The 23,786-nt window shown below is 45.7% G+C and overlaps 1 protein-coding gene across 10 annotated transcripts in view; it reads left to right on the top strand.

Moving 5' to 3' along the window:
* Positions 1-23,786, top strand: part of NBR1 (NBR1 autophagy cargo receptor) — a 577,507-nt gene that overhangs the window by 213,006 nt on the left and 340,715 nt on the right. For all 10 annotated transcript variants that reach the window (XM_086924037.1, XM_086924035.1, XM_086924034.1 and 7 more), the window contains 2 exons: positions 6,841-6,915; positions 20,487-20,692. In XM_086924037.1, coding sequence (XP_086780163.1) covers positions 6,841-6,915; positions 20,487-20,692 — 281 coding nt within the window. The remainder of the gene's footprint in view (positions 1-6,840; positions 6,916-20,486; positions 20,693-23,786) is intronic.

The following is a 23,786-nucleotide window of genomic DNA, read 5'->3' as shown; positions in this document are numbered from 1 at the left end:
ATGGCAGGTGCAGCGGTGATGTCCCCTGCCGTGATTGATCTCCAGCGGGGCTGTCTTTATTTAGTTTCAACCCTTTGGGTTATACATTTTGACCCAACAAGGGGCAGGTAGTGGATGATTTCAAGACATACTGGCTCAGGGTATATCTACACCTCTGAATTTTCCGCTGTTCTAACTGTGTGGCCAGAGTCCATCTGTGCCATCACCATCCTAGTTCTTCTGTGGGTAATCTTCTTGAGGAGTGCAAGGTCCTGGCAGCACAGTTTAGACTCCAGTCCTCGTGGGGCCAGTACTGGTAGGTGGCAAATTCCCATAACAAGTAAGTGGTGTGATCATGAACTTTAGTAAATACCTGTCATCTTGTGTTCTGCAAAGCCGCCATGCAAAGATAGATGGGCAGGGTGTTCCAGAGCTTGGCCGTCAGTACCGAGAAATACCTGCTGCCTTGACGAACCTTGGCAAACCTCGGGATTCACAGGTGGTTAGATGTCAAGGCTCTTTCCTAATGGTACTGACTAAGCCTATTTGTAAGGTATTGTGGACTTTTGCCCCTAATTGCTCTGAATGCCAGGGCTTTAAACTCAGCCCTGAGGCAACCGGAAGCCAATGCAGCTGCTGTAAATTAGGGGAGATGTGATGATGAAAGGGGACCCGTCGAATAAACCTGGCCACCGCATACTGTATCATTTGGAGTCTGAGTCAAGAAAGATGGAACACCCAGATATAAGTTGTTAGCGTAATCCAAATGCGATGTCACCAGCGCATGGATTACGAACTTTCGGGTCTCTTCTAAAAGAAGGTGCAATATCTTCTTGACAGATCTTCAGAAAGGACGACGATGAAATCTGTCGATTTGTGTCGTGAAGGAGAGGTCAGAGTCAAACATTATCCCTAAATTTGTAGCTGAAGTTTCCGGTGTCAGTTAGGGATCCAATTCAGAGGGCCACCAGAGGATAGATGGAGGGAAGCCATCTGGCTGAAGAAAAGCACCTCCGTTTCGTCCACGTTCAGTTTCAAAAAGTTGATGTCCATCCATTTGGAAATGTGTTTTAAACACAGCTACTTCTAAATGCTCTCTAAACGAGAACATAATTTGTGTGTAATCTGCATACAAAACAAACTTCGCTCCCCAGGTCTCAATAAGCGTGGCCGACCGGGCAAAGTATAAAAAGCAGCAGGCTAAGAGCAGAGCCCTGTGGCACCCCACAAAAACCATAGGTTCGGGCAAAGATGAGAATGAACAATGGAAGACCCATTGAGATAGATCTTCTGAAAAAGATCGTATCCATGACAGCACAGTGCCCTGGAAACCCAAAATGGCTTATGTTCTGACCTACCTTTCAGCGACCCCACTTGAATCCTTATCTTGCCCCTGTGTCCCCTCTCCTCTACTTAGACCCTACTCATTCCTTTATTCCCCTTCCTCTACACATAAGCTCAACAACAGCCCAGTGGCCACCCACAGCAGGCCAAGCATCAGGCAGACTAGGCAATCAGCCCTGCAGTGAATAGACATTTTTCCCCGTGGGTAACCATGACTTCCTCCATAGATAAAAATACATTTATCATCTGACAGGGAGCTGTTGTGCTCTCTCAAGATCTTGTTGTAAAAGCTCGCTGAACACTGGTGTGGCAGATGAAGGCTGATGACTTCTCTACAGCAACAAAGACTGTTTTCTCTTGACGAGATTAAGAAAGAAATCAATGCATGGTCACAGTAGGCAGCAGCAGTAATGGAAAAACACCACCTATAGATGCCCCTTTTATGTTTTAACCAGAACTTCGTTTTTCGATCCTGGAATGTGGTTTTAGCAGAGCCAGTGGATTATGACATTTCCAAAAACTAAACAGCTTCTACGTGGCCATTAGCTGTTTACAATAGACTTGGGTTTCTGAAGATCTCAAAATTGAGAATTACTGTACGTTCAGCTGTCCTGTCGGAAGCTGTATGAGGGAGTTAAGCAATTAGAGCAATCACCTTTCTACTTTCAGTAAACTATCCTTGGACCTAGGAAATGTTTAACCACCCTAGGAATGCAGTTAGGGGTTTAAGACTTGATTTTTACTAAGCCATTATCGAAGCATTATTGCTCTTGATAACTTTTTAACGTAGAAGTGTCCTCAGGTTAGGACAATGCAACTCTACGGTTGTCAACTTTTGAGTTTCTCACCCCTGTATTTGAAAGGGAAAAGCATATGGGGTACTAATTGTAGGTAATTTTAATGCCAAAATATCTTGTGGTGTGCTTTCAATTTATAGAGATGTTGAAATGGAGGAAGCTTGGAATATTACAATGACCTTTTTCCCCAAAGTTCTGAGGCAGACAAACGAGTTATAACCGTTTTGGGTCAATTGAGTGGGGTGGGCTGTGCGCTAGCAAAAGGTTGTCTGGAGATAACCTCTCTGCAAGTCCAACCCAAAACAACCAAGCCTCAATGGATCTTCAGTTATTGATTCGGTGATATCACTCCATTCTATTTTTCAAAGTACCTTTCCCCCCTTGAAAAAATCAGAATGGAATCTAAAGGGTGGGAATATTCTTCTACAAGAGTCATGTAATCAAATATATTGTGGCCACAAAATTTGACTTTGCCCCATGAAAAGTTAATCAACTTGCTTCAGTTCATTACTGGATTTGAAACTAACACCATTAGGGAATTTCAGACTTGTATGAACAGTTTTACAACTTTATCTGAGGCTCAGCAATACAACCTAACCGTACAAAACAGCATCTACAGGGATGGGAAAGATTGGGAATTGGCTGCAGAAATAAATAGGAGAACTCAATTATAGTTCAGGCAATGTCCTGCAAGCTGAGTTTAACAAATTGGAATCTGGAGAATAATGATAGATTGATTTGAGGCGGCTCTAAAAAAAGAAATGGTTTCCGTGTATAGTAGCACTAAAATGTGGCACAAAGGCAACCACATCTTTGATACCAATTCCCCAGCAGGCCTTAATAGAACATCTCTCGGATCTATATTCCCCTCCTTACGCTGAAGTGTTGCTGTACCACCTTCAGGAGCTTGACACCCTATTGAGCCCCCTACCACATGGTCTGCCATCATTTCTTCTGAAAGTTTGTTTTCTCTGAGGAGCCAGACATTCATGGGCAATGGGACATGACCAGATTCCTTTTCAAGTGATAAAAAAGCATCCTCTATTCTGAAGAAAATATTTGTATCACCTGTTGCAAAACTGGCCATATTCCAGGCAATAAAATGGGTACTCTCAAGTTGCTCAGTAATTACAGACCGATTGTCTCCCTCTAATCAGTAATGGGATTTCTTCCCATAAAAAAGTATTTTAGAGGAGCTTCATAGATGGATCTTCGATAATGGAATCATTCAATCCGAGCAGTCTGTTTGTAAAGCCAACAGCTCAATAACATAGCAATTTCATAGTCCATTTTGGAAAGGTATATTGACGCTTCAGTCTTTCTTCTCATTACTCTTGGACAGAGTCTATAAATCAGGCATGTTAAAGTTAATAATTGCTCTTAACACTTCTGCCTGGTACTGTTGGGTGTAGAAGAGGCCTTTCAACAGGATTCCAACAAATAACTCTTAAACAAGGGTGTTTGTTGGCTGCTATTATTTTCTCTCTACTTATAGGATCTGCAGTGGTAGTTCATCTGCATACTCCGTTATCTTCTGATTATTGTAATCCTTTTTGACATAACTCCAAAGGCATGCTGTATTCAGGTATGGACATGAAGCTCCGCCTATATTTTTCATTTGCTTGTGTCACTGTCCTTTGTAAATTGTGATTTTTCATTGGTAAATCAGCTTAGTAGTCCCTCCTTGGCACCTCCTTGCCTCATTTGGTGACCTCCCATGAGGACAGCCCCTCTTACATGTATTGTTACTCTATAGGCTTTAATTAAAGCCTCAAAGCACTTTTTTGTTAAACGGTTTTCACCTGCCTGCTGTTGCAGGCAAAACAGCTCTACCCTCCCACAAACCATTTTTATTTCGTATTTCAAAGCACGGCACGCCACGCTGATACAGTGTGGGCCGCGTCTTTGGTGTATTTGCGGCACCGGATACGGCTGCATGTTCTTTTTTTTTTTTTTTTTTTCTATTTCTTTACTTTTTTGTTTACAAGCGTCACATTCCGCGCTTTCACATTAATGGCGGCCGCGTCTACATAAAGGTGCGCGGCCGCTATTAAAGTGAAACTGCGGCATGGGGTGCTTTTACAAAAAAAACATTTGCAATGCTATAGGTCTCGTATTTGTGAGAGTTTAATCTATTGGCCTATTGGCCTTGTATATTCAATGCCTTTTATTTATCTGTTTTAAAAACAACACTTAATAAAAGGCATTACCAGTTACAATGCCAATAGCTCAAACTCTCGTAAATGCGGGACCTATTGCAATGGCAAATGCTTGTTGTATATTAACATTGCAAAAGTCCCAGCAATTGAATTAAAGGTTAGCAATAGTAATAGCTTTGGTACAATTGGGTTCTGGACAGTGTAAAGACATACCCGTATTTAGGGAGAATTATTTTCTATGATCTAATCAAGAGTCATCCTTGTAAGGTGGCAAAACACTGGCTCATGGGAAGAGGATTTGGTTCTTTCAATAAATACTTAGGTTATAGACACTTCAAACATTTCATCTCCATTTGCAAAGCTAAAATAAAACCTGCTTTAGTCTGTGCTGTTGAATATATATACCCTGTACATCTTGGTAGTTCCTTAATAAAACAGAAGAAAAATTCTTAAGCAAGCTCTGCCTACTGAGCCCTTCAGTTCGATAAGAGCACATTGACTACAATACCATGCTCTTTCATGATGGGCATGACTGCTGTGATTCACTGAGATTTCCAGCTGATCCACTACCTAGAAGGTTCACCAAGGGAACTATTGAAAGAAGAGCACCTTATGGGAAGAGGGACTCAAAGTTTGATTAAAAAAAGCCTTAATTAGGCTCTACAACGCTGGAGCTGTAGGAGGCGGACTTGCTGGTTTTGTGCCACCTCCTCTAGCTGCTGCACCCTAAGGACTTCTGATAACGGGCTCGAAGTGCGGGAATGCTATCTCAAGTGATCGTTGGACAATTCACCCTAGCAAGATAAAAATGAGATGTTATGTTATGTTATCCATTTTGTAAAGCGCGCAGCTGCCCCAGCAAAGGGGCGTCCCGGCGCTGACCACGGGAGGACACAACAACTATATAGACCGGCCTAACATAAAACAGCAAGGAGAAACCTAAGGTAGTGGAAACAGGAAGGTTTTGATAGCCTTCCTGAAAGATGGCAGAGAGTCCATGGCGCGGATATGGACGGGAAGGGAATTCCATAGTTTGGGGGCCAGCTACCGGAAAGCACGGCCGCCCGTCCTGGAGAGTCTAATTCTAGGCACCACCGCCAGATGAGACTCTGCCGAACGGAGAGGGCGGGAAGGAACATAGCATGAGATCAGGTCGCTTAATAGTGCGGGACTCGTGCACTTCAGGATTTTAAAGGACAGACAAAGTGTTTTGAAAAGGATACGTCTATCAATGGGAAGCTAGTGCAGCTTACGAATGGTACTAGAAACTGAGCAGAAACGCGGCAAGCCCACCAGTGCTCTGGCAGCAGCATTTTGAATGCACTGCATTCTCAGTATTTCCGCCTTGTTTGCCCCTAGGAGAAGGGAGCTCGAGTAATCGAGGCGTGAGAGAATGGTAGCTTGTACAATGAGTTGGCGAACAGAGGGAGCAAAGTATTTTAAAATGGGCCTCAAACCACGCAAAGTGCCAAAGCACGAGGCGGCTAATTTTTTAGTGTGAGCCTGAAAGGAGAGAGAAGAATCCATCATGACACCAAGGTTCTTAACCACATTTTTTGGGGAAGGAATTGCTCCTAGGGCTGACGGCCACCACTGCTCTGTCCATAGATTGGCGTTCTTGCCTACCAACAGAACCTCTGTTTTCACGGCATTTAATTGTAGACGATTGTCTGCCATCCAATCGGCCACTGCCGTCATGCCGTTTTTGAATCTGGAGGCCGGGGGGGAAGAACCGTCCGCCAAGGTGACAACTAGCTGCTTGTCGTCAGCATAAGAGACTATCGTAAGGTCCCATAGCTTGGCGACCGCAGCTAGAGGCTGGACGTATAGATTAAAGAGCAGTGGGCTCAGGGACGAGCCCTGAGGCACCCCCTGATCAATAGCGTTAGTCTGAGAGGAGTAAGGGGGTACTGATACTCGGAAATATCTATTTGTCAGGAATGAGCGAAGACAGTCCAAGTATATGCATGTATATGGTATATGCCTGAGAGCCCTGTCTGATGAACCAAGCTTCCATCGCGCTGCCAAGGTATCAGGCCAGTAGCCATTGCTTAGGAAGAGTAGGAGCCTATTACCAACCTTCTTTGCTGCTGATGGATAAATGTCTCTGAAGGCGGGGGATGGTGTGTCTAAAGAGGTCTGTATCTGAGTGCAGCTTTGTTGGTTCCTCCCTCCCCCCCTCTTCATCCCTCCACCACCCTCCCCCTTAATCCCCCCACCACCCTCCCCCTTATATGTCCGATAAAATAGTGTGAGCATGCCCTTGTTGGAGTGAAAGAGCTAGACAGTTGTAAATATACAGGAACTCCCGGTACTTAAATTCTAAAAGAATAAGTGCTGGGCCTAAAAAAAAAAGGCTGCTTAGTCTTGATTCCACCAACTGCCTCTTTAGTCATCCACCAGTCACTCAATGACTTTCTATATCGCTCATTTGTTTGTAGTTAATACAGGAAATGTCATTTTGTCATTTTTGCCATCCAATGCAGATATCATATCTTTTTTTCTACTTTTGAGTTGAATGCATTTAGAAATATGTTGATTGTCCTATGTTTATTCCACAGCCCCTGCAGAGACCAAGTGAGGCAGAAAGGATTAATGAAAAGCCCCCAGAATGGTTTACCAGTTACATGGAAAATGTAATGTATTTATATTTTTTTCAACAAGTTTGGTCTTTCATAGTTGTTGCTTTGGTAACAGGAGAATGTGACGTACAAACTTATATGGTAACATTTCTCAGCATCTGAATCTTTTTGCTCCAGGGGTGGGTGTTTAACCTCTATGTTCGAGGCATATGAGCTGCAGATCGTACACTTAGCAATAGATCGCCACCTGGTGTTGGGCTCGGATGATTGCAGGTTGTTGTCTTCTTGGAAGAAGTCTTTGTAGTCACGAGATAGGTGACTCCTCCCTTGGACAATACTGCGCATGGTCATAGACTCCATCCTCAGGTTGTTTTTTTCCGCCACTGCGTTCGGATGAAAGTTTTCTGCTCCGGCTAGAAAAAGACTTTTTCAGCAATTTTGAAGCTTGAAACTTTATATAAACATTTTCGACATCCAATAGACTTTTCGACATCACCAGCTACATTCCGGTGCGTCGACGCGTGCCGTTGGGCCTATCGGCGCCGTACGGCCTACGCCTCATGGACAGAACTCCATTCAAGAGATGCCCGGCATGTCGAGCAAAATTCCCTTATAGCGAGCATCACGAGGTCTGCAACCTCTGTCTATCGCCGGAACACGACGAGTCGACCTGCACAGCCTGTGCCTCCTTTCGATCGAAGAAGACCATTCGGGATCGGAGGGCCCATCGACACGAGATGAGGAGATCAGTGCCAGCACCGGAGGCCATCTTTGAGGAGGAGATCGTCGGAGAGGACGTCTCCGGGGACGAAGATCCACTCGAAGATATCTTTGAGGACGAGGCTCCACTCGTCACAAAGGAAGACTCGCCTGATCTCCAGATCATATCGGGGGCAGAGGACTCAGACAACTCGATTCCATCTCGGCAGCCTGTGAGTACCCCTGCCCCTACACAACATACACTACCCAAGCCAAAGGCACCGAAGAAACCACATGTGCCAATTCCTCCAACTCCATTGGCACCGAAACATCCTTCAGCACCGAAGGACTCTTCGGCACCGAAGCCAAAACGCCCTTCGGTGCCCAAAGACAAAGACCCTTCGGCACCGAAGCCAAAAACTGTACCGGATCCGAAAGCTTCGATTCCGAAACCTTCCGGTTCCAAAAATAAAGATGGAAAGCCAGAGTCCGGCGCCGCAGGCCCAACGAAACCTGTCTCCACGCCGAAATCTAACATCGGTACAAAAAGACTCCAAGGCCTGATACAGAGACTCCTAAACCCTCTGACAAGCCTACCAAGCCAAAACCACCTTCGGCACCGAAAAATTTGCCACTCGACTCGATAACTCCTAAAGCAAAGAACACTAAACAACCCCTATCGGCACCGAAAAAATCGACGCCGAAGAAGATTGTAGAGGAGGAAGAACTGTTTAGACCAGATCCTAAACAGAAAAAAGTCTATATCAATCCAAAAACTGGACATGTGGAAGCAATTCCATACAAGAAAAGACCAGCAGACACACCACTTTCACCTGTGGTTCCTGCCAAAAAGAAGGATCGTGCAACTTCTCCAGTGCACCTTTCCTCTCCTTCACTTTCTTCCTCTCCTATCCCTCCTTATATTGAACCTATAGTTTCTCCTGTTCAATCTCCTGCATCATCACACCACACTGACAAGGGGTATGATCTAGGTGGGGGGAATGGCGTACCAGAGCCACATGCGTACCCTTTAGATGAGGATGTCAATCCAGGATATCATAAGGATGACGACATATATGGTTTTCCACCACACAATGTGCCAGACATTCCTGATCCTCAGTACTACCCAACAAAATCTTCCCCTGAAGATAGTATTGGGTTTAATCATCTATTAAATAGAGCTGCCCTTTACCATGGAGTTCCAATGCACTCTGATGCCATTGAAGAGGATTTTTTACTGGACACATTTGAGCAGTCACAAAGGTCTACACAAATACTACCCATGATCAAAGGAGTTATTAAACACGCTCCAGATATATTTAAAGACCCGGTACGATGTAGGGTGTTATATCCCAGAATAGAAAAGAAGTATAGACCAGCACCATCTGATCCAGTCTATATTAAGGGACATCTGCCACAAGACTCTTTGGTAGTGTCTAATGCACATATAAGAGCCAATTCCCAGACCTCTGGTGACACGCCCCGCCTGACGAAGAATCTAAAGTTATTTATGCGTCAGGGAAACTGATTGCTGCGCAGGCAACAAACATATGGCGCATAGCAAACACACAAGCCTTGCTCTCACGCTATGATAGGGCTCACTACGACCAACTAGAAAAACTAATGGAGCACCTCCCAGATCAATACAAAGATCAGGCAGCAGAGTTCTTACAAGAAGGCTGTAGCGGGCGAGGCCTCTCGGGGTGGCGGAGGGAGTGACAACAGACGTGTTTTCGTTAAAGGTGGTTTTATTGACTCTAACAGAAAGTCAGTACAAGTCTTTCTACTGGGGCCAGGTCTCCTTGGGGAACGGCTCCGGGTACTCTTCCGGCTTCGGGGCTTGACTGGCTCACTCAAACGGTAGCCGTCCGGGCTTCGGCGGGGTCTGCCGTCCTCGGAGTCCGTCTTTGCTGTTTGTGCCTCAGGACCCAAAAGAAACTAAACGGAAGCAGTGCATGAGAATATCGTTCTATGTGGCGCTGTTGCAGGGAAAGGGAGTGAGGAGATATACCACCCGTGAGTCAAAGCTGTACACAAGTTCAGTGACAGGGTGTGCTCGGGAAAGGGGAAACAGGACCAAGGGATACCCGCTCCTGTACAAGGGGGTCACCCTTCCGTCCTGCCCAGCCTCGGATTTTGTTACGCACGTGGGCAAGCCACACACCTCCCCCGGGTGAGTGGCTGGGCGACTCGTGGTGTTGTTGGCCTCCAGGCGCCTCCTCCGTGTTCGGGCACTCTCCTCCTCGCTCGGGCACTCTCCTCCTCGCTCGGGCACTCTCCTCCTCGCTCCGGCTCCTCGGATCGTCTCGCTTCCGTTCTTCGGTTGCTATCGGTGTTCTTCTCTCTTTCGTCTTCTCCGCTCCGGGTGTACAAGCACACCTGGTTCATCGGCACTTCCGTATTTGACTGGAACGTCTCGTCGCGGGAACCCGCCCACTCACACTCCGGGTCCAAGTTAAAGGGCCAGTCACACTCACTTGCCATGCGTGAGTCTATCTGCTGGGGAAGACAAGAGGAGGGGGGAGTGACAGACAGTTCACTTAGGGTTCCCGTGCTCGTCACAGAGTTTTTCACGGTAACGGGTCGATGTGGCTGCGCTGCCCCGTTACAAAGGCAAATTAATATCCAATGCCTCAATTAAATGTGCACTAGATGTAGCTGACACAGCATCCAAGCAGTCAATACTAGTGTTATACTCAGACGACATGCGTGGTTACGCATTTCAGGTTTCAAACCAGAAGTACAGACTACCATCTTGAACCAGCCCTTCAATCAGAACCAGATGTTCGGGCTGGAAGTAGACAACACACTAGAAAAGATGAAGAAAGACACGGACACAGCGAAGTCTATGGGTGCATTACAATCCACACAGACTAGAAGTTCTTTTCGCCGCTCCTATTATAGAGGAGGCTCCAAGCAGACCTGCACAGATACAACATCATCTTTTAAGACGCACACACAGACCTCTTCTAACAAAGGCTACTTTAGAGGAGGATACAGAGGCAACAATAATAAGGGAAGAGGTAGAGGTAATAACAACAACCGCTCCTCTTCCACTCCCAAACAGTGACTTCCCTATGCCTCCCCTACAGCATTCCACTCCTGTGGGGGGAAGATTATCACAATTCCTACCTGTCTGGAATTCCTTCACAACAGACAGGTGGGTAAGACAGATTATCCAACATGGCTACTGCCTAGAACTCACAGCAACTCCCCCAAACATACCACCTAGGCAGCGTCCACTGTCCACAGAACATATGACTCTGCTTTAACAGGAAGTTCTAGCACTTCTACAAAAGGATGCTATTCAAGAAGTTCCTTTAGAGGAACGGGGAACAGGAGTTTACTCCCTGTACTTCCTAATTTCCAAGAAGGACGGGACATTAAGACCAATTCTCGACCTCATGCCCCTCAACCATTACATACAATCAGATGATTTTCGCATGATCACTTTACAACAAGTACTCCCACTACTACAACAGGGAGACTTTCTTTCAACACTAGACCTAAAGGACGCCTTTTTTCATGTTCCTATACATCGTGCGCACAGGAAGTATCTAAAGTTTGTCATACAAGGACAGCACTATCAGTTCAAAGTCCTTCCATTCGGGGTCACAACAGCACCACAAGTGTTTACAAAGTGCTTAGCGGTAGTAGCATCACATCTCAGAAGACAACAGATACATGTCTTCCCTTACCTCGACGATTGGCTCATAAAAGCAAAATTGTTCAACCAGTGTGTTCAACACACAAAACAAACAATTCAGACATTGCACGACTTATGGTTTACAATAAACTACACCAAGTCGCACCTAGAGCCTTCGCACGTTCATCAATATCTAGGAGCTACCATAGACACATCTACAGCTCTAGCGTATCCCAGTCAAGCCAGGATACAGAGCATTCAAATGTTAGTCTCCCTTTTTCAACACCAGCAGTCTCTCCAAGCCAGAGTGTTCATGAGGCTAATAGGCATGATGGCGTCTTGCATCTTCATAGTTCCTCACGCAAGACTGCAAATGCGCCCATTACAAGAATGTCTAGCACAACAGTGGAATCAGGCTTAAGGTCAGCTCACAGACCTGGTGTTGGTAGACAGCCGTACATATCGCTCTCTGCAATGGTGAACACCAAAAACTTGACGAAGGGATGACCGTTCCTAGACCCTGTTCCACAGATAGTGCTCACGACAGATGCATCCCTCACAGGATGGGGAGCCCATCTCTTGCATTATACCACACAAGGCCAATGGAACAACCAACAAAGACAGTTCCATATCAACCATCTAGAGCTGCTAGCAATTTTCCTAGCACTCAAAACGTTTCCGGTACAAGTGCGAAACAAAGCTGTGCTAATCCGGACGGACAATATGACAGCCATGTATTATATACAAAAACAGGGGGGGACACACTCTCTGCAACTGTCCCAGCTTGCCCAGAACATTTGGAGATGGGCCATTCCTCAAAACATACACCTGACAGTAGAACACCTTCCCGGAATTCACAATCAGATAGCAGATCTGTTGAGTCGTCAGTCACAACAGATTCACGAATGGGAGATACACCCACAAGTTCTTCAACCATTCTTCCAAATGTGGGGGCATCCACAGATAGATCTGTTTGCAACCCACAAATATGCAAAATGCCCAACCTTCGCCGCCAGGTTTCCACACCCACGGTCGGAGGGAAATGCGATATGGATGAACTGGTCAGGCAGATTTGCGTACGCTTTTCCGCCTCTCCCACTCATTCCACTAGTAGTACGCAAGCCCAGACAACAGTCTCTCAAACTAATACTAGTGGCTCCCACATGGGCACGTCAGCCGTGGTTCACCACACTACTAGATCTCTCACTGGTTCCACATCAGAAATTACGGCTCACGCCATCCCTGTTAACACAGAACAATGGAGAAATAAGACACCCAGATCCAAGCCCACTGAATTTGGCGATCTGGCTCCTGAAGTCTTAGAGTTCGGTTACTTAAACCTACCACCAGACTGTATGAACATAATTAAAGAAGCTAGGAGACCCACTACCAGAGCATGTTATGCCGCTAAGTGGAAAAGATTTGCAATATATTGTAACAATAATCATATTGATCCACTGGATGTTTCCATCCAAAATATTATTTGCTTCCTTCTACACCTACAAAGGTCCAATTTGGCTTATTCTTCCATACGCTTGCATCTGGCAGCAATTGCAGCCTATTTACAGAATAGGCAACATTTATCTCTCTTTAGAGTACCTGCAATCAAAGCATTTATGGAAGGATTAAAACGAATAATCCCACCTAGGTTACCGCCTGCTCCAGTATGGAACCTAAACGTGGTCCTTACAAGACTTATGGGACCTCCTTTCGAGCCTTTACACAAGTGTGAATTGCAATCCCTAACATGGAAAACTGCTTTCCTTGTTGCCATCACCTCTCTCAGAAGAGTTACTGAAATACAAGCATTCCCAATACAAGAGCCATTTTTTCAGATACATCCTAACAAAGTGGTTCTTAGGCCCAATCCTAAATTCCTGGCAAAAGTTATTACTCCTTTTCACCTTAACCAATCAGTAGAGCTACCACTGTTTTTTCAAAAACCCGATTCTGTTGCAGAAAGGGCTTTACACACCTTAGATGTTAGAAGAGCTCTGTTATACTACACAGATAGGACTAACTCCTTCAGAAAGACAAAACAACTATTTCTCTCCCCCACGTAAGGGCAATCCCATCTCTAAAGGAGGGATTGCCAGATGGATTGTAAAGTGTATACAAATATGCTATCAAAAAGCTAAACGTACACTAACGATTCCTCCTAGAGCGCACTCCACTCGTAAACTAGGAGCCTCTATGGCTTTCTTAGGAAATATACCACTAGAGGACATATGCAAGGCAGCAACAGGGTCTACAATTCACACCTTCACTAAACACTATTGTGTTGATGTGCAAGCCAAGCGGCAAGCTGCAGTAGCCCAAGCTGTCCTTAGAACACTGTTTCAGTATGCTGCAACAGATACAAGCGACCACCGTTAGGGGAGACACTGCTGCACAATCGATGCTAAGTGTACGATCTGCAGCTCATGTGCCTCGAACGGAAAATGCTACTTACCAGTATGCATCTGTTCTTGGCATGTAGAGCTGCAGAATCGTACACGCCCTCCCGCCTTCCCGGGACATGTATCCGTTCCAGTACTCATCTTACTTAGATGCACACGATGGACATCCTTTCTCTTTACTTCTACTAACTCCATCATTTCCCATCATGGCGAAAAACAATCTGAGTATGGAGTCGATGACCATGCGCAGTATTGTCCAAGGGAGGAGTCACCTATCTCGTGAATACAAAGACTTATTCCAAGAAGACAACATCCTGCAATCATCCGAGTCCAACACAGGTGGCGATCTATTGCTAAGTGTACGATTCTGCAGCTCTACATGCCAAGAACAGATGCATACTTGTAAGTAGCATTTTCCTTACCAATCTAACTCCTTTCCCCCACTACCTACACCATCAAGAAATTATCTTTTTTAGTGTTTGGGGGCGGTGCATCCCCCACCTAGAACATTTAATTCCCCCTTTCACACCTGGGTGCAGCAGTCTTTCAGCTCCACCCTCGCTGCCCGAGGGGGTGGTGTGGGGAGCAGATTAAGAGAGCTTTACCAGAAAGCTCACCAGAAAGAGGGTAAAAATTGGTTAAGAAAAAAAAGAAAGTAGGAAATGAGTGCTGGCCCCTGCATCAGCCTTTAGAGTTTCTCCATTGCCATGGCAAGCAAGAAGCAATTTTGATTCTTCTGGGCACAGTTTTGACATATGAGCCAGTAGAGTGGGAGTAAGTTTTCCTCTCTTGCCATTCCGAATGGCTGCTCTATTCGAGCTAAACTGCCATGGAGGGAAACCTACCAAATCCAGACGTTTCTGAAATCTAGTCACTCAGATGAGTCCAGGTTGGTTGGTGTGACCTGCGTGGATCCCACTGCATTTTATTACCCACAATGCCTTGCAACTCCCAAACTTTGGAAAAATCACACACTTTCCTCACATTTCTGTGAGGTAGACTTCTGGAATCTGTGGGAATCCACAAAGTTCCTACAACTCCGCATTCCCTATCTTCTTCCCATAAAAACAATACCCCACTTGTGTGGCTGGGTCTGGGAGCCTGTGTCAGGAAAAGCCCCAAACATGTGTGGGGACTTAAAATTTCTGACATAAAAAATTGCTGTTTTTTGAAAATTTGATTTGCCTGCTACTCCAGATCAACTTGGTAAACTCACATGTTTCTGAAAACTAGACTCCAAGGCGAGTGGGGTGGGCTGATTCACTATTTATTGGTGCCCGGTAAGCTCCAAACTTAACAATAAAGTTTTGCAAAATGTCCTCTGAATTATATGATGGTATGGGTAGCCCCAACTTTAGAAGTGTATAAATATCCATTATTCAAAAACTCAGTATCTTGTGTACCTTTCAAAAATACATAGGGTTTCTTCATACCCATTTCTAATTCATCGGAGTTTACGTTAAGAATTGACGCATGGGTTGATGCACAATGAAACATCATTAAGCATTAAAGGGCGCAGCTCAAGTGTTGGCTGTGGGTTTCATGTGCTTTTGGACATCCAACAAACACTATGCTTCCCTGAGACCAGAAGGGTCCTAAGGACATAATAGTATGTTACTTTTTTAAATCGACCATTGGGGAAAATAAATTACAGATGAAAACGTTGTCATCAATTGCTAGTTCTTCCTAATTATTTTCATTCTTTTTTTATTTAAATTATTGGTTTCCTTTGTAAAACTATGAGCAATTGACACAAATGACCCCTTGGTGAATTTAGAATGGTGTCTATTTGTCAGAAATTTGTAGCAGTACAGGTTCTACTTCAGCTTTCCCACCTATTTTCTTCCACAAACTCCATGTAGAATAAGTAAAATGGACTACCAGTTAGAAAAATGTAAAAACTGTGGGATATATATATATTTTTTTCTTAACTCTGCTTCTTCCTGAAAGCTGGAACGAAGGTGATCATAAGACAGAAAACATTTTTTAATGCAATTCGCAGGGGGGAAAAGCATAGGTTTTATTGCACAGTGCCTTCCCCCGTTTTTCCAACAAGAAACAAAAGTTTGCTGAAAATGGGTTGTTTTCTTGGTTCCTTCAGAGGATAGACAAAACCAATTACACTCTCCACAATGTCGTGGATCGCTTGTGCAGCATTGCAGAGTTTTCATCCACTTTGCTGCATAAAAATCTGTGTTCTAGAAATATGTGATTGGCTTAAATATGTATCAGAAGCGATTAATGTCCAGTCTGAGTGTATTCCTATGGAATCCTCATTAAGAAAAAGTGTTTGCATTGGTTCCTGAATTATAGACTAAACGTGTGCATTAACAAAAGTGGCTGACTTAGCCTTGATACTCTTAAATGTTGGCAATGTATTTTAGGTGCTGCTTATTTGATTACAAATTCTGAAGCCTTTTTTGGCTCCTTGGACAGTTAGTGGCAACTGTGTGGTATCCTCTGTGGGTGCAGCCATTCGCCACTGACATCCCAAGAACATGCTAATGTTCCACTCCATTGAATATCAGAGTTAATTTCTTTGTGCATTTGACTCACTCTAGATAGCAATGGTGGGCCAAGAAGCCTTTCTGTAGGAGGTTACAGGAGTTAGAAACTTAGATACAGCATGACACAGCAAATAACACTGAATAACGTCAATGTCTGGCCGCTATTTTCATTCCCCAAGAACACAGGTATTTTATTTCCTGATCAAGAAGATATTCTAGAACTAGGATGCCAAAAGAAAATTAAGAGGTACTGACAACTTATGCATCGGGAATGGAACAAGCATCTACTTTCCAGGCACTCGAAGCTTCGGTCCTGTAATCAGTATTATCCTATGGGACTACTCTCGTGTTATCCCGGAAATTATCCAATTGCGGGTAGGGGGCATCCGGTTGCTGGCTGCTCACTAGCAGGCCACAAGGTTGTGGAAGCAAAGCTCCTGAGGTTTAGCTCAGGGCAACACCCAAGGTTCACCCCCAGGGGCAGCTGGGTGCAGGTTACTGGTTTGGTGTCAGGTGCCCTGTTGATTTCAATGGGGATTCTCCGGTTTCAACAAACACTGCAGGCTCGGGGACGAAGGCTTATGGAGGTGACCACTGGTTGGAGAGGTAAGTTGGGATGCCTGGGGATGCTGGGACACCGTCAGTTGATCTCCAGCAAAGAGTTACCATGCACACCTTCATTTGCATGTTCCTTCTTAGCATGTATCAATTTAAACTTTGCTGAGCGTGCAGCCCGAATCCGTGATCCGCCCTGGTTCACAGTTTCTGTAAACAACTTGAAAAAGTGGAACAATTTTCGCGTTCCATCCACGGGCGCACAGCGCGGTATTTATTTAATTCTTCATTATCAGATGTCAAAAAAATTACTCCATGTACTCCAGAATGTTGTATTGTCGAGATTTCATTTATTAACAGATGGTAAATCACATGTGAAACGAAGTGTTTTGAATTGCTTCTCATGACCAGATATGCTAATCCAAGCCTTCAGTTGAGCCACCCAAGGCCGTTGGACTTCGGGTGCAGGGGTGTCTATAGGCGTCAGGTTGTTCTTACCAGCACAGCTGGCGGTCGGGGGATACTCCAGAAAGAGGTTGCAGGCTTCTCTGGGAGATTCGAAGCAGGTCAGAGATCACCAGATCTTGGGTCAGGATCGACGGGGAGACCTCCTCGTGGTGTTGGGCCACTCGAACTTGGCCGTGGGCGTCTGGTGCGAAGTGGTGCAGACTTGTGGATTTGGCCGGAGCCAGAGTCTGTGAGTGAACATGGAAGACCGAGTCTTTTCTGTGGATGCAGGGCTGGTCCTCTGGGCTCTTGAGGTTAATGGCTGCGGGACACACCAGGATTTCACTTCTGTTGGTTTTTCAGTTGGGGGCAGGCCGGTAGAGCGGGGGCCAAGTCAGTGCGCGTTCTCTTCTTCTTAGATTTAGCACGGCTCTTCGGTCCTTCTTCTTCTTTTCTTCTTGGTCGGTTCTTGTCTGAGGAGGCAAGGTTCAGACCAATGGGTCCCTTCCTTGGAGTGGGTACACCCTCTATTATGCCACCCTCCAGTGGGAGATGGGCATATGCCTCACTTTGGTTGGCTAGGTCCCCCATCTGCAAGATGGCGGGGACTGAGAGTTGTGCTTCACCTCGCCTCCTCCACCTGAGGGGTGGGGTTGGCAAAGGTGGGCACACCTCCCTTCCTCCCTTGGTTTTCCTGCCGATTCTCCCATCCAAAGTGGTGGTCAACTGGCCCCCACCGGTTGGTGGGGGCCAGTTGATTGGTATTACTGCTCCTATACCCTCACCACTGGTATAGTGCACCCAGCTGGACGGGTGGTTGACCTATGCCAGGGCAGTGGGTTGTAGGCATGGCACACAGGGATGTGTGCCATGTCGACTCTTCACTTTGTTCTGCACCAAAACACGCAGCCTGCAAAGGCAGTGTGTGCGTGTGTGTAAATGTACAGGGCCTCTAAGGGTGGCACAATAAGTGCTGCAGCCCTTAGAGGCCTTTCCTGGCCACAGTGCCCTTGGTACCTGTGGTACCATTTACAAGGGACTGACCTGTGGCCAAAGAGTGCCAATTGGGTTTCTTTAAAATGCAATGCTGTTTAGGGAGAGAACATATGCCCTGGGTACCTGTTTGGCAGGAAGCCAGGGCACACTCAGTCAAAGCACATCAGCAGTTTTGCAAAAAGTTGGGGCAACCACGTAAAAAGAGGGCCCTTTCTTACACTTACAAGTTGTTCAAAGTCAGACAACACTCTCCAACCTTTGGGTCTTCTGTATCTTGGCCAGCTACGCTGCAAGGGTGTTCTGGCTTTTGTGCAACCTGCATCCATCGCAACATTCTTTACAAATTCTCCAGTTACTTGAACCATATACATATCTTCCTGGAATCTGCTCAGCTCCTTCTACATTGATGGCAAAGTCCAAATTCCTGTCCTTGCAGGTAGCACAACTTCACTCAGTCTAGTAAGAGGTTAGCAACTTTGCATAGGTTCCAAACCTGTTGGTAATCTTTGGCTGCACTGGTTTATGCCTCCTTGGTGTCCAGGCAACAGACTACTAAAGAAAAGCATTGTTTATCTTCCTCTAGTTACCAAAGCAGAAAGCCAAGTCCACTCAGACATCTCCTTAAAAAAATCTATTTCTCTTCAGAGCCCGTAAAAGTGCATTTTGTACTTGTCAGAATTTCCTTTTTCTGATGTAGTCATAGGTCAAAGCATTTTGGACTGGTGTGGCGCGGCTTATTGATTACAGGTCAGGCATAGCTCCACATCTCTTTCCTTTCCATTGGCAGCCAGCAACAACTCAAAACACCTACTTTGAACAAATGAATTAAGTGAGGACAGGTTTCGGGTAGGTAAATTGTGAAACAGTTTGTTGTTTAAAGTATATGCAGGGCTGGAATGTCCAACATGGAGAAAACCAAACTTCCCAAAAGCAGCAACTATTTTGTGTAGTACAAAGTAGGTCCAAATCGTTTGAAAAAACTCACTGTCTCAATCTCACTTGTTCTCTTTCACTCTCTCTTGATCTCCCCCTCCCACACCCTTTCAACCGCAAAGAACATACATTTTAACCTGGAAGTATCAGCAGGCATCCTCACCACAGGGCTACAGATAAAATGTTCTGTGCCCCTAAACGATGATTGTTCTGCAATTTCAGCCAGTGACAGCAAAGCCTAGGTTGATAGGACAGTGACCACCTTCCTGTTCGAAAAGGGGATATACACGTTTGCATGCCTTTCAAGGCTAAATTCCTCAGGGTGTGCACACTATCACACACTAGCATTTGTGCTTTACTTAACTGTACCTTAAGCCAGTTTTTCCTAGAAGTGAACTAATAATTCTCAGATCACTGGTTATTAGGCTGAATTACAACATAAAATTATTAACCACTCGAGTCCTGCCTTGGGTAGCCACATCGAACCAGGATCAGGGTTTCTCTGGATGCCTGGAAACTCTTTCAGCATTGTTTCAGAGCTCTCCAAGATAACCGATCAGCTTCTGAAATGCTGCCTCTCTAAACTGAGGTTTACCAAAATGCTTCTCGCCTGGCAAATAAGTGCACTGCAACCATTAACTCCAATTAAGAAATAAGAGTGGGTGTGGCAGTCTGTGGCTGGTCTTAAATGAAGATCTACCTACCTAGTTGGCCCTCTGGAGATTGCACAAACTATTAGTACTTGTAGTCACAGGTCTCATGGTAAACCTAAAGGAACCAAAAGAGGCAACAGGTCTCCGCCAGGACACTAAACAAACCTGGCACTACTACCCAGAATCATAGTATCTTCCATACAAGTTCTTGAAAGCCCTTTGGGATGGGAAAAGGGCTGAAACCTTTGCAGCAGTGACTTGAACATGAGGAGTAGTGACTCACTACAAATTAAATTTCAAATAGGTCAGGTAAAATATGAAGCATCTTATGTGAACCTTCATGACTGTCAACTTAATTGATGAGAAAGGCAGGGTAATAATCTAAAATATACAAGTCAGAGAGGAATAGACTTTCTGAGGACTTTTGCTCCAACATAATATACTGTAAAGTTTTTGAGGGATTTGATCTGCCAATGTGAATTTGCTTGCAGAGTTACTACTGAAACTTAGAATGAAATCCTCTATGGACACCCATGAAGGATACATAGAACTAATAATCTGATCATATAACACATGCTGTTTATTTCGTATATTTTATGGTTTACTTCAGTTAAAGAGATTCCAGGAAAGTGACTGGTTACACATGCAGTGGTTAAATATGTATTGGAAATATGAGACTTTATAAAAACATTACATTTAGGCAAGTCAGGTAATTGATCAAATTTAGTTTGATGCTTGCTTTCTGTCACATCTGTGTATTACGTTGTGTCCTATCTCTTGTTGCATTTAGTTTAAGAAGGAAGTGGTGAAGGAAACTACGGAGAAGCTCAGTGAGAAGTTAATCATCCATAGTCCACACTGGAATAGCTCCAACAGTTCTATGGCGGTATCAATTCAAGTTCCAGAAAGCCCGACTACACAAAGTGGAGCCCATGAATGGATGTTGCCCTGCAGCAATTGCCGCACAAAAATAACTGGAGTACGCTATCAGTGCAGGTATGTGTCCTACCAGCAAGTGAATTAAAAAAACAGTTTTCCATATGTCTAGCTGTGTGCCTTTCTGATAGCTCAGCATGTTGACCTTTGATATTTAATCTTCACACAAACGAATCTGTAACATTTCTGGATTAGACCCTGCCAGGCAATAACCCAACGTTCACGCATACAGGACTAGCCCATCTTTTCCAACCCAATAACTCTATTAAGATGTACAGTAGACATCGTCAGTCTGTGTCTCTGACTTCTGTCAACATTCACCAAAATTCATACAAAATGTAAAAAATAAATGATGAAATACTTAACATCAGTATACCCTGTGGACACACTCATGAACTCCAAACACATTTCCAAGGAACAAAATGACTCGCATAAATGTTAGTGTAGTTACTGAGTCTGTACATCCTGATTCTTAATTGGAACTTTCATGCTGTTGGAGAGCCTGGCTGTGAGCACGTACAGCACTATTGATTCTTAGTTCCCCTCCATGCATAACAAAGCAACATGTCACTTGGCTATGCATTCTTTGCTGTGAAGCATGTGTATTAAGTGACAAAAACGTGTTTATAACAGCAGGTTCCCACTCCCTTTCACCCACACGGCCCATGTCAGCTGTATTGACACACATGGTCCTTAAGGACCTGCACACATCAATGTGTTGTATAAAATTTATACCAGTAGTTGGGAGTTAAGTGTATTTGTGTATTCCACCACTCATGAATTTGATGTGTGGTGGAGTTAAGAATCCTTAATTGTGGCAAACCTCATTCTCTTCCCCTCTATGCTATTTCACCTTTCCATGAGGTAGCCATTTGCTTGTAAATACATGGAACCATTGTGGAGCTGTATGTGTTCCCATCTGGAAGTGACCTGGCCTGCAGTACGGCTGTCCCCTTTGAAGCATGAAGGAGCGCTATGAGACCTTCAGGTGAAATATGCCCTCAATAAAAATCCATACATAACGTAACATTAGCATATGGCTGGTGTAGGAAGGTGCCCCTTTTTAGGTCGAGCAGACCTACCCTCAATGCGTGAGCATTGAAGGAGTCTGCTTCAGACCTATTGTGGCCCGTATTTAGGAATGTGGACAGCTACCAGACGGCCGCTTTGACGAGGTCAGATTTCACCTCGGGAGCGAGCGTCTGATAGCTGCGCATGCGCGGTGCAAAGCCCTTGCTCACACACAGACACAGGCAGCCCCCACCCCTCTGCATGCACGCACGCACACACACACACACAGGCGCGCGCATGCACACGCAGGCACACGGCACACATACAGGCACACGGCACACTATCCCCCGCCTCGCATTCTCTCTCAATCACACACAGTCACGCATGCGCACACACATTCCCTCGCGCACACACGCACACACGCGCGCACACACGCGCGCACACACGCGCGCACACACTCCCCCTCCCCCCTTCCCTCCCCTCCCCTCCCCCACAAGCATACACACATGCACGCACGCACTTCACATCAGCCCTGGGCCCCACTCACCGACTGCGCTCTTCCGGCGGGGCTCCTCTCGCGCTCCGCTCCTCGCGGCGCGGCGCGTCTCGCCTCCTCTTCTAAACCGGGGCTCCCTCAGGTCAGAGGAGCCCCGCAACAGGCGCCACACTCCTCCTTCTCCCCGGCCCCCTCCTGGGGACCCGGGCTACCCCGGACCGGCAGGGCGCTCCATGCGCCGGCAGCTCGCGGACCTCGGGAGGCGGGACTTCCGGTCGGCCGCGAGCGGATTGGCCAGCCAGCCAAGAGCTTCCGGGTCGCCGCGGGCAGCGCGGCGGCACCCTATAATAAGAACTTGTTCTACTTAGCTAGGGGTCTTCATCTGCTACTGCAGTATTTCAAGGTCTGTTCAAAGACGAGCAAGCTTTCGGCTACCTGCTCTAAAGAGTGCATTATCCTTTATGTAGGTGATGCAAAGGACACGTTCCAGATTAACGTTTCTATCACTTTTAGCCGACCTTTACCTGTATATAAAGAGTCCCTTCTTCCGTAAGCCCTTCAGTGGTGGTTCTCAGAAGCAGCTTATTTACCCTGTATTTATTGAGGCAACGAGCATGTGGCGCACAGCAGCCTCTACCAGACACTGCCACGAAAAGGGCCTTGCATTGAGTTGTACGCTGCTGGTCACATGCAAGTACCACTGTGTCATGAACACCAGTGACCGGCTGTAAGATTCCCTTGGTGTGTCACTAAAGGAACTCTTGTCTTATGTCTCTCCAAGGAAGTGTTTGAATGCAGTTTGGTGCGTTGCAGCAGCACTACTTTCGGTAGTTGCAGCTTCTGCTTTGACTAGCTCACTGCTGCTCCCGAGTGAGTCTGTGGTTGCACTGGCTTGTGTAGGCTCTCTGGCTGTTCTTTACATTTCCTGTTCCACTTATGTTCTGTCATACCAGATCCGTTTGGTGACCACTTCTTGAATACTGTTAGCAAGAAATCTCTTCCCCCCCCCACCTCCCCCCGACCCCCTGCCTGCTTCTGTCTAATAGGATCTGGCCTTACTCGCTGTAGCACTGCAAGCATCTTGCGTCTGCCCAGGGAGCACATTGTAGCGCATAGTATCTTTAGTACTCTGAGCGGACCTGCTATGGGGGCCTTTGTGCTGTCAGTTGACTCAAGATTGACCGTACAAGAAGGTAAATGAACCGAGTTGGGTTGCTTCTAGAGGAACCACAGGTGTAAATATCCCACCACCTGTTTGCTGGGGCTCTTGCCTTATTAAATGTACAGTACTCTTGGGTTCTCGGCGCCCAACCGAGGTCGTTACAGCCAAACCTCTGAAATAGTTTGTTAGCAGAAGGTGGTTTTTACAAGGGGGTTAGTCTGGCGATGGAGTCCAAAGTCGTCTAGATTATGGGTGAGTGCATCAGCTCTCCTTCACTGCCCTGTAACACAAGGACATTTTAAGCCTATCTAGGTGCACACTTGCTGAGTTACTCATTGCATTCCTGTGGAAGTGAACTGGTCTTTGAGTACTAGAGGCTCATTGCTTACTGGACAAGAATTATCACGCTGGTCACCTGGCCTGCTAGACTAGAACAGAGCCAACCGGTGCTTGAAGTGTTTTAAGGAAACACTTATTAAAAATAT

Source organism: Lissotriton vulgaris, chromosome 5 (genome assembly GCF_964263255.1).
Source record: "Lissotriton vulgaris chromosome 5, aLisVul1.2, whole genome shotgun sequence".
Classification (NCBI taxonomy): domain Eukaryota; kingdom Metazoa; phylum Chordata; class Amphibia; order Caudata; family Salamandridae; genus Lissotriton; species Lissotriton vulgaris.
The sequence above is the reverse complement of the archived record's forward strand: the minus strand, read 5'-3'. Positions and strand labels throughout refer to the sequence as shown.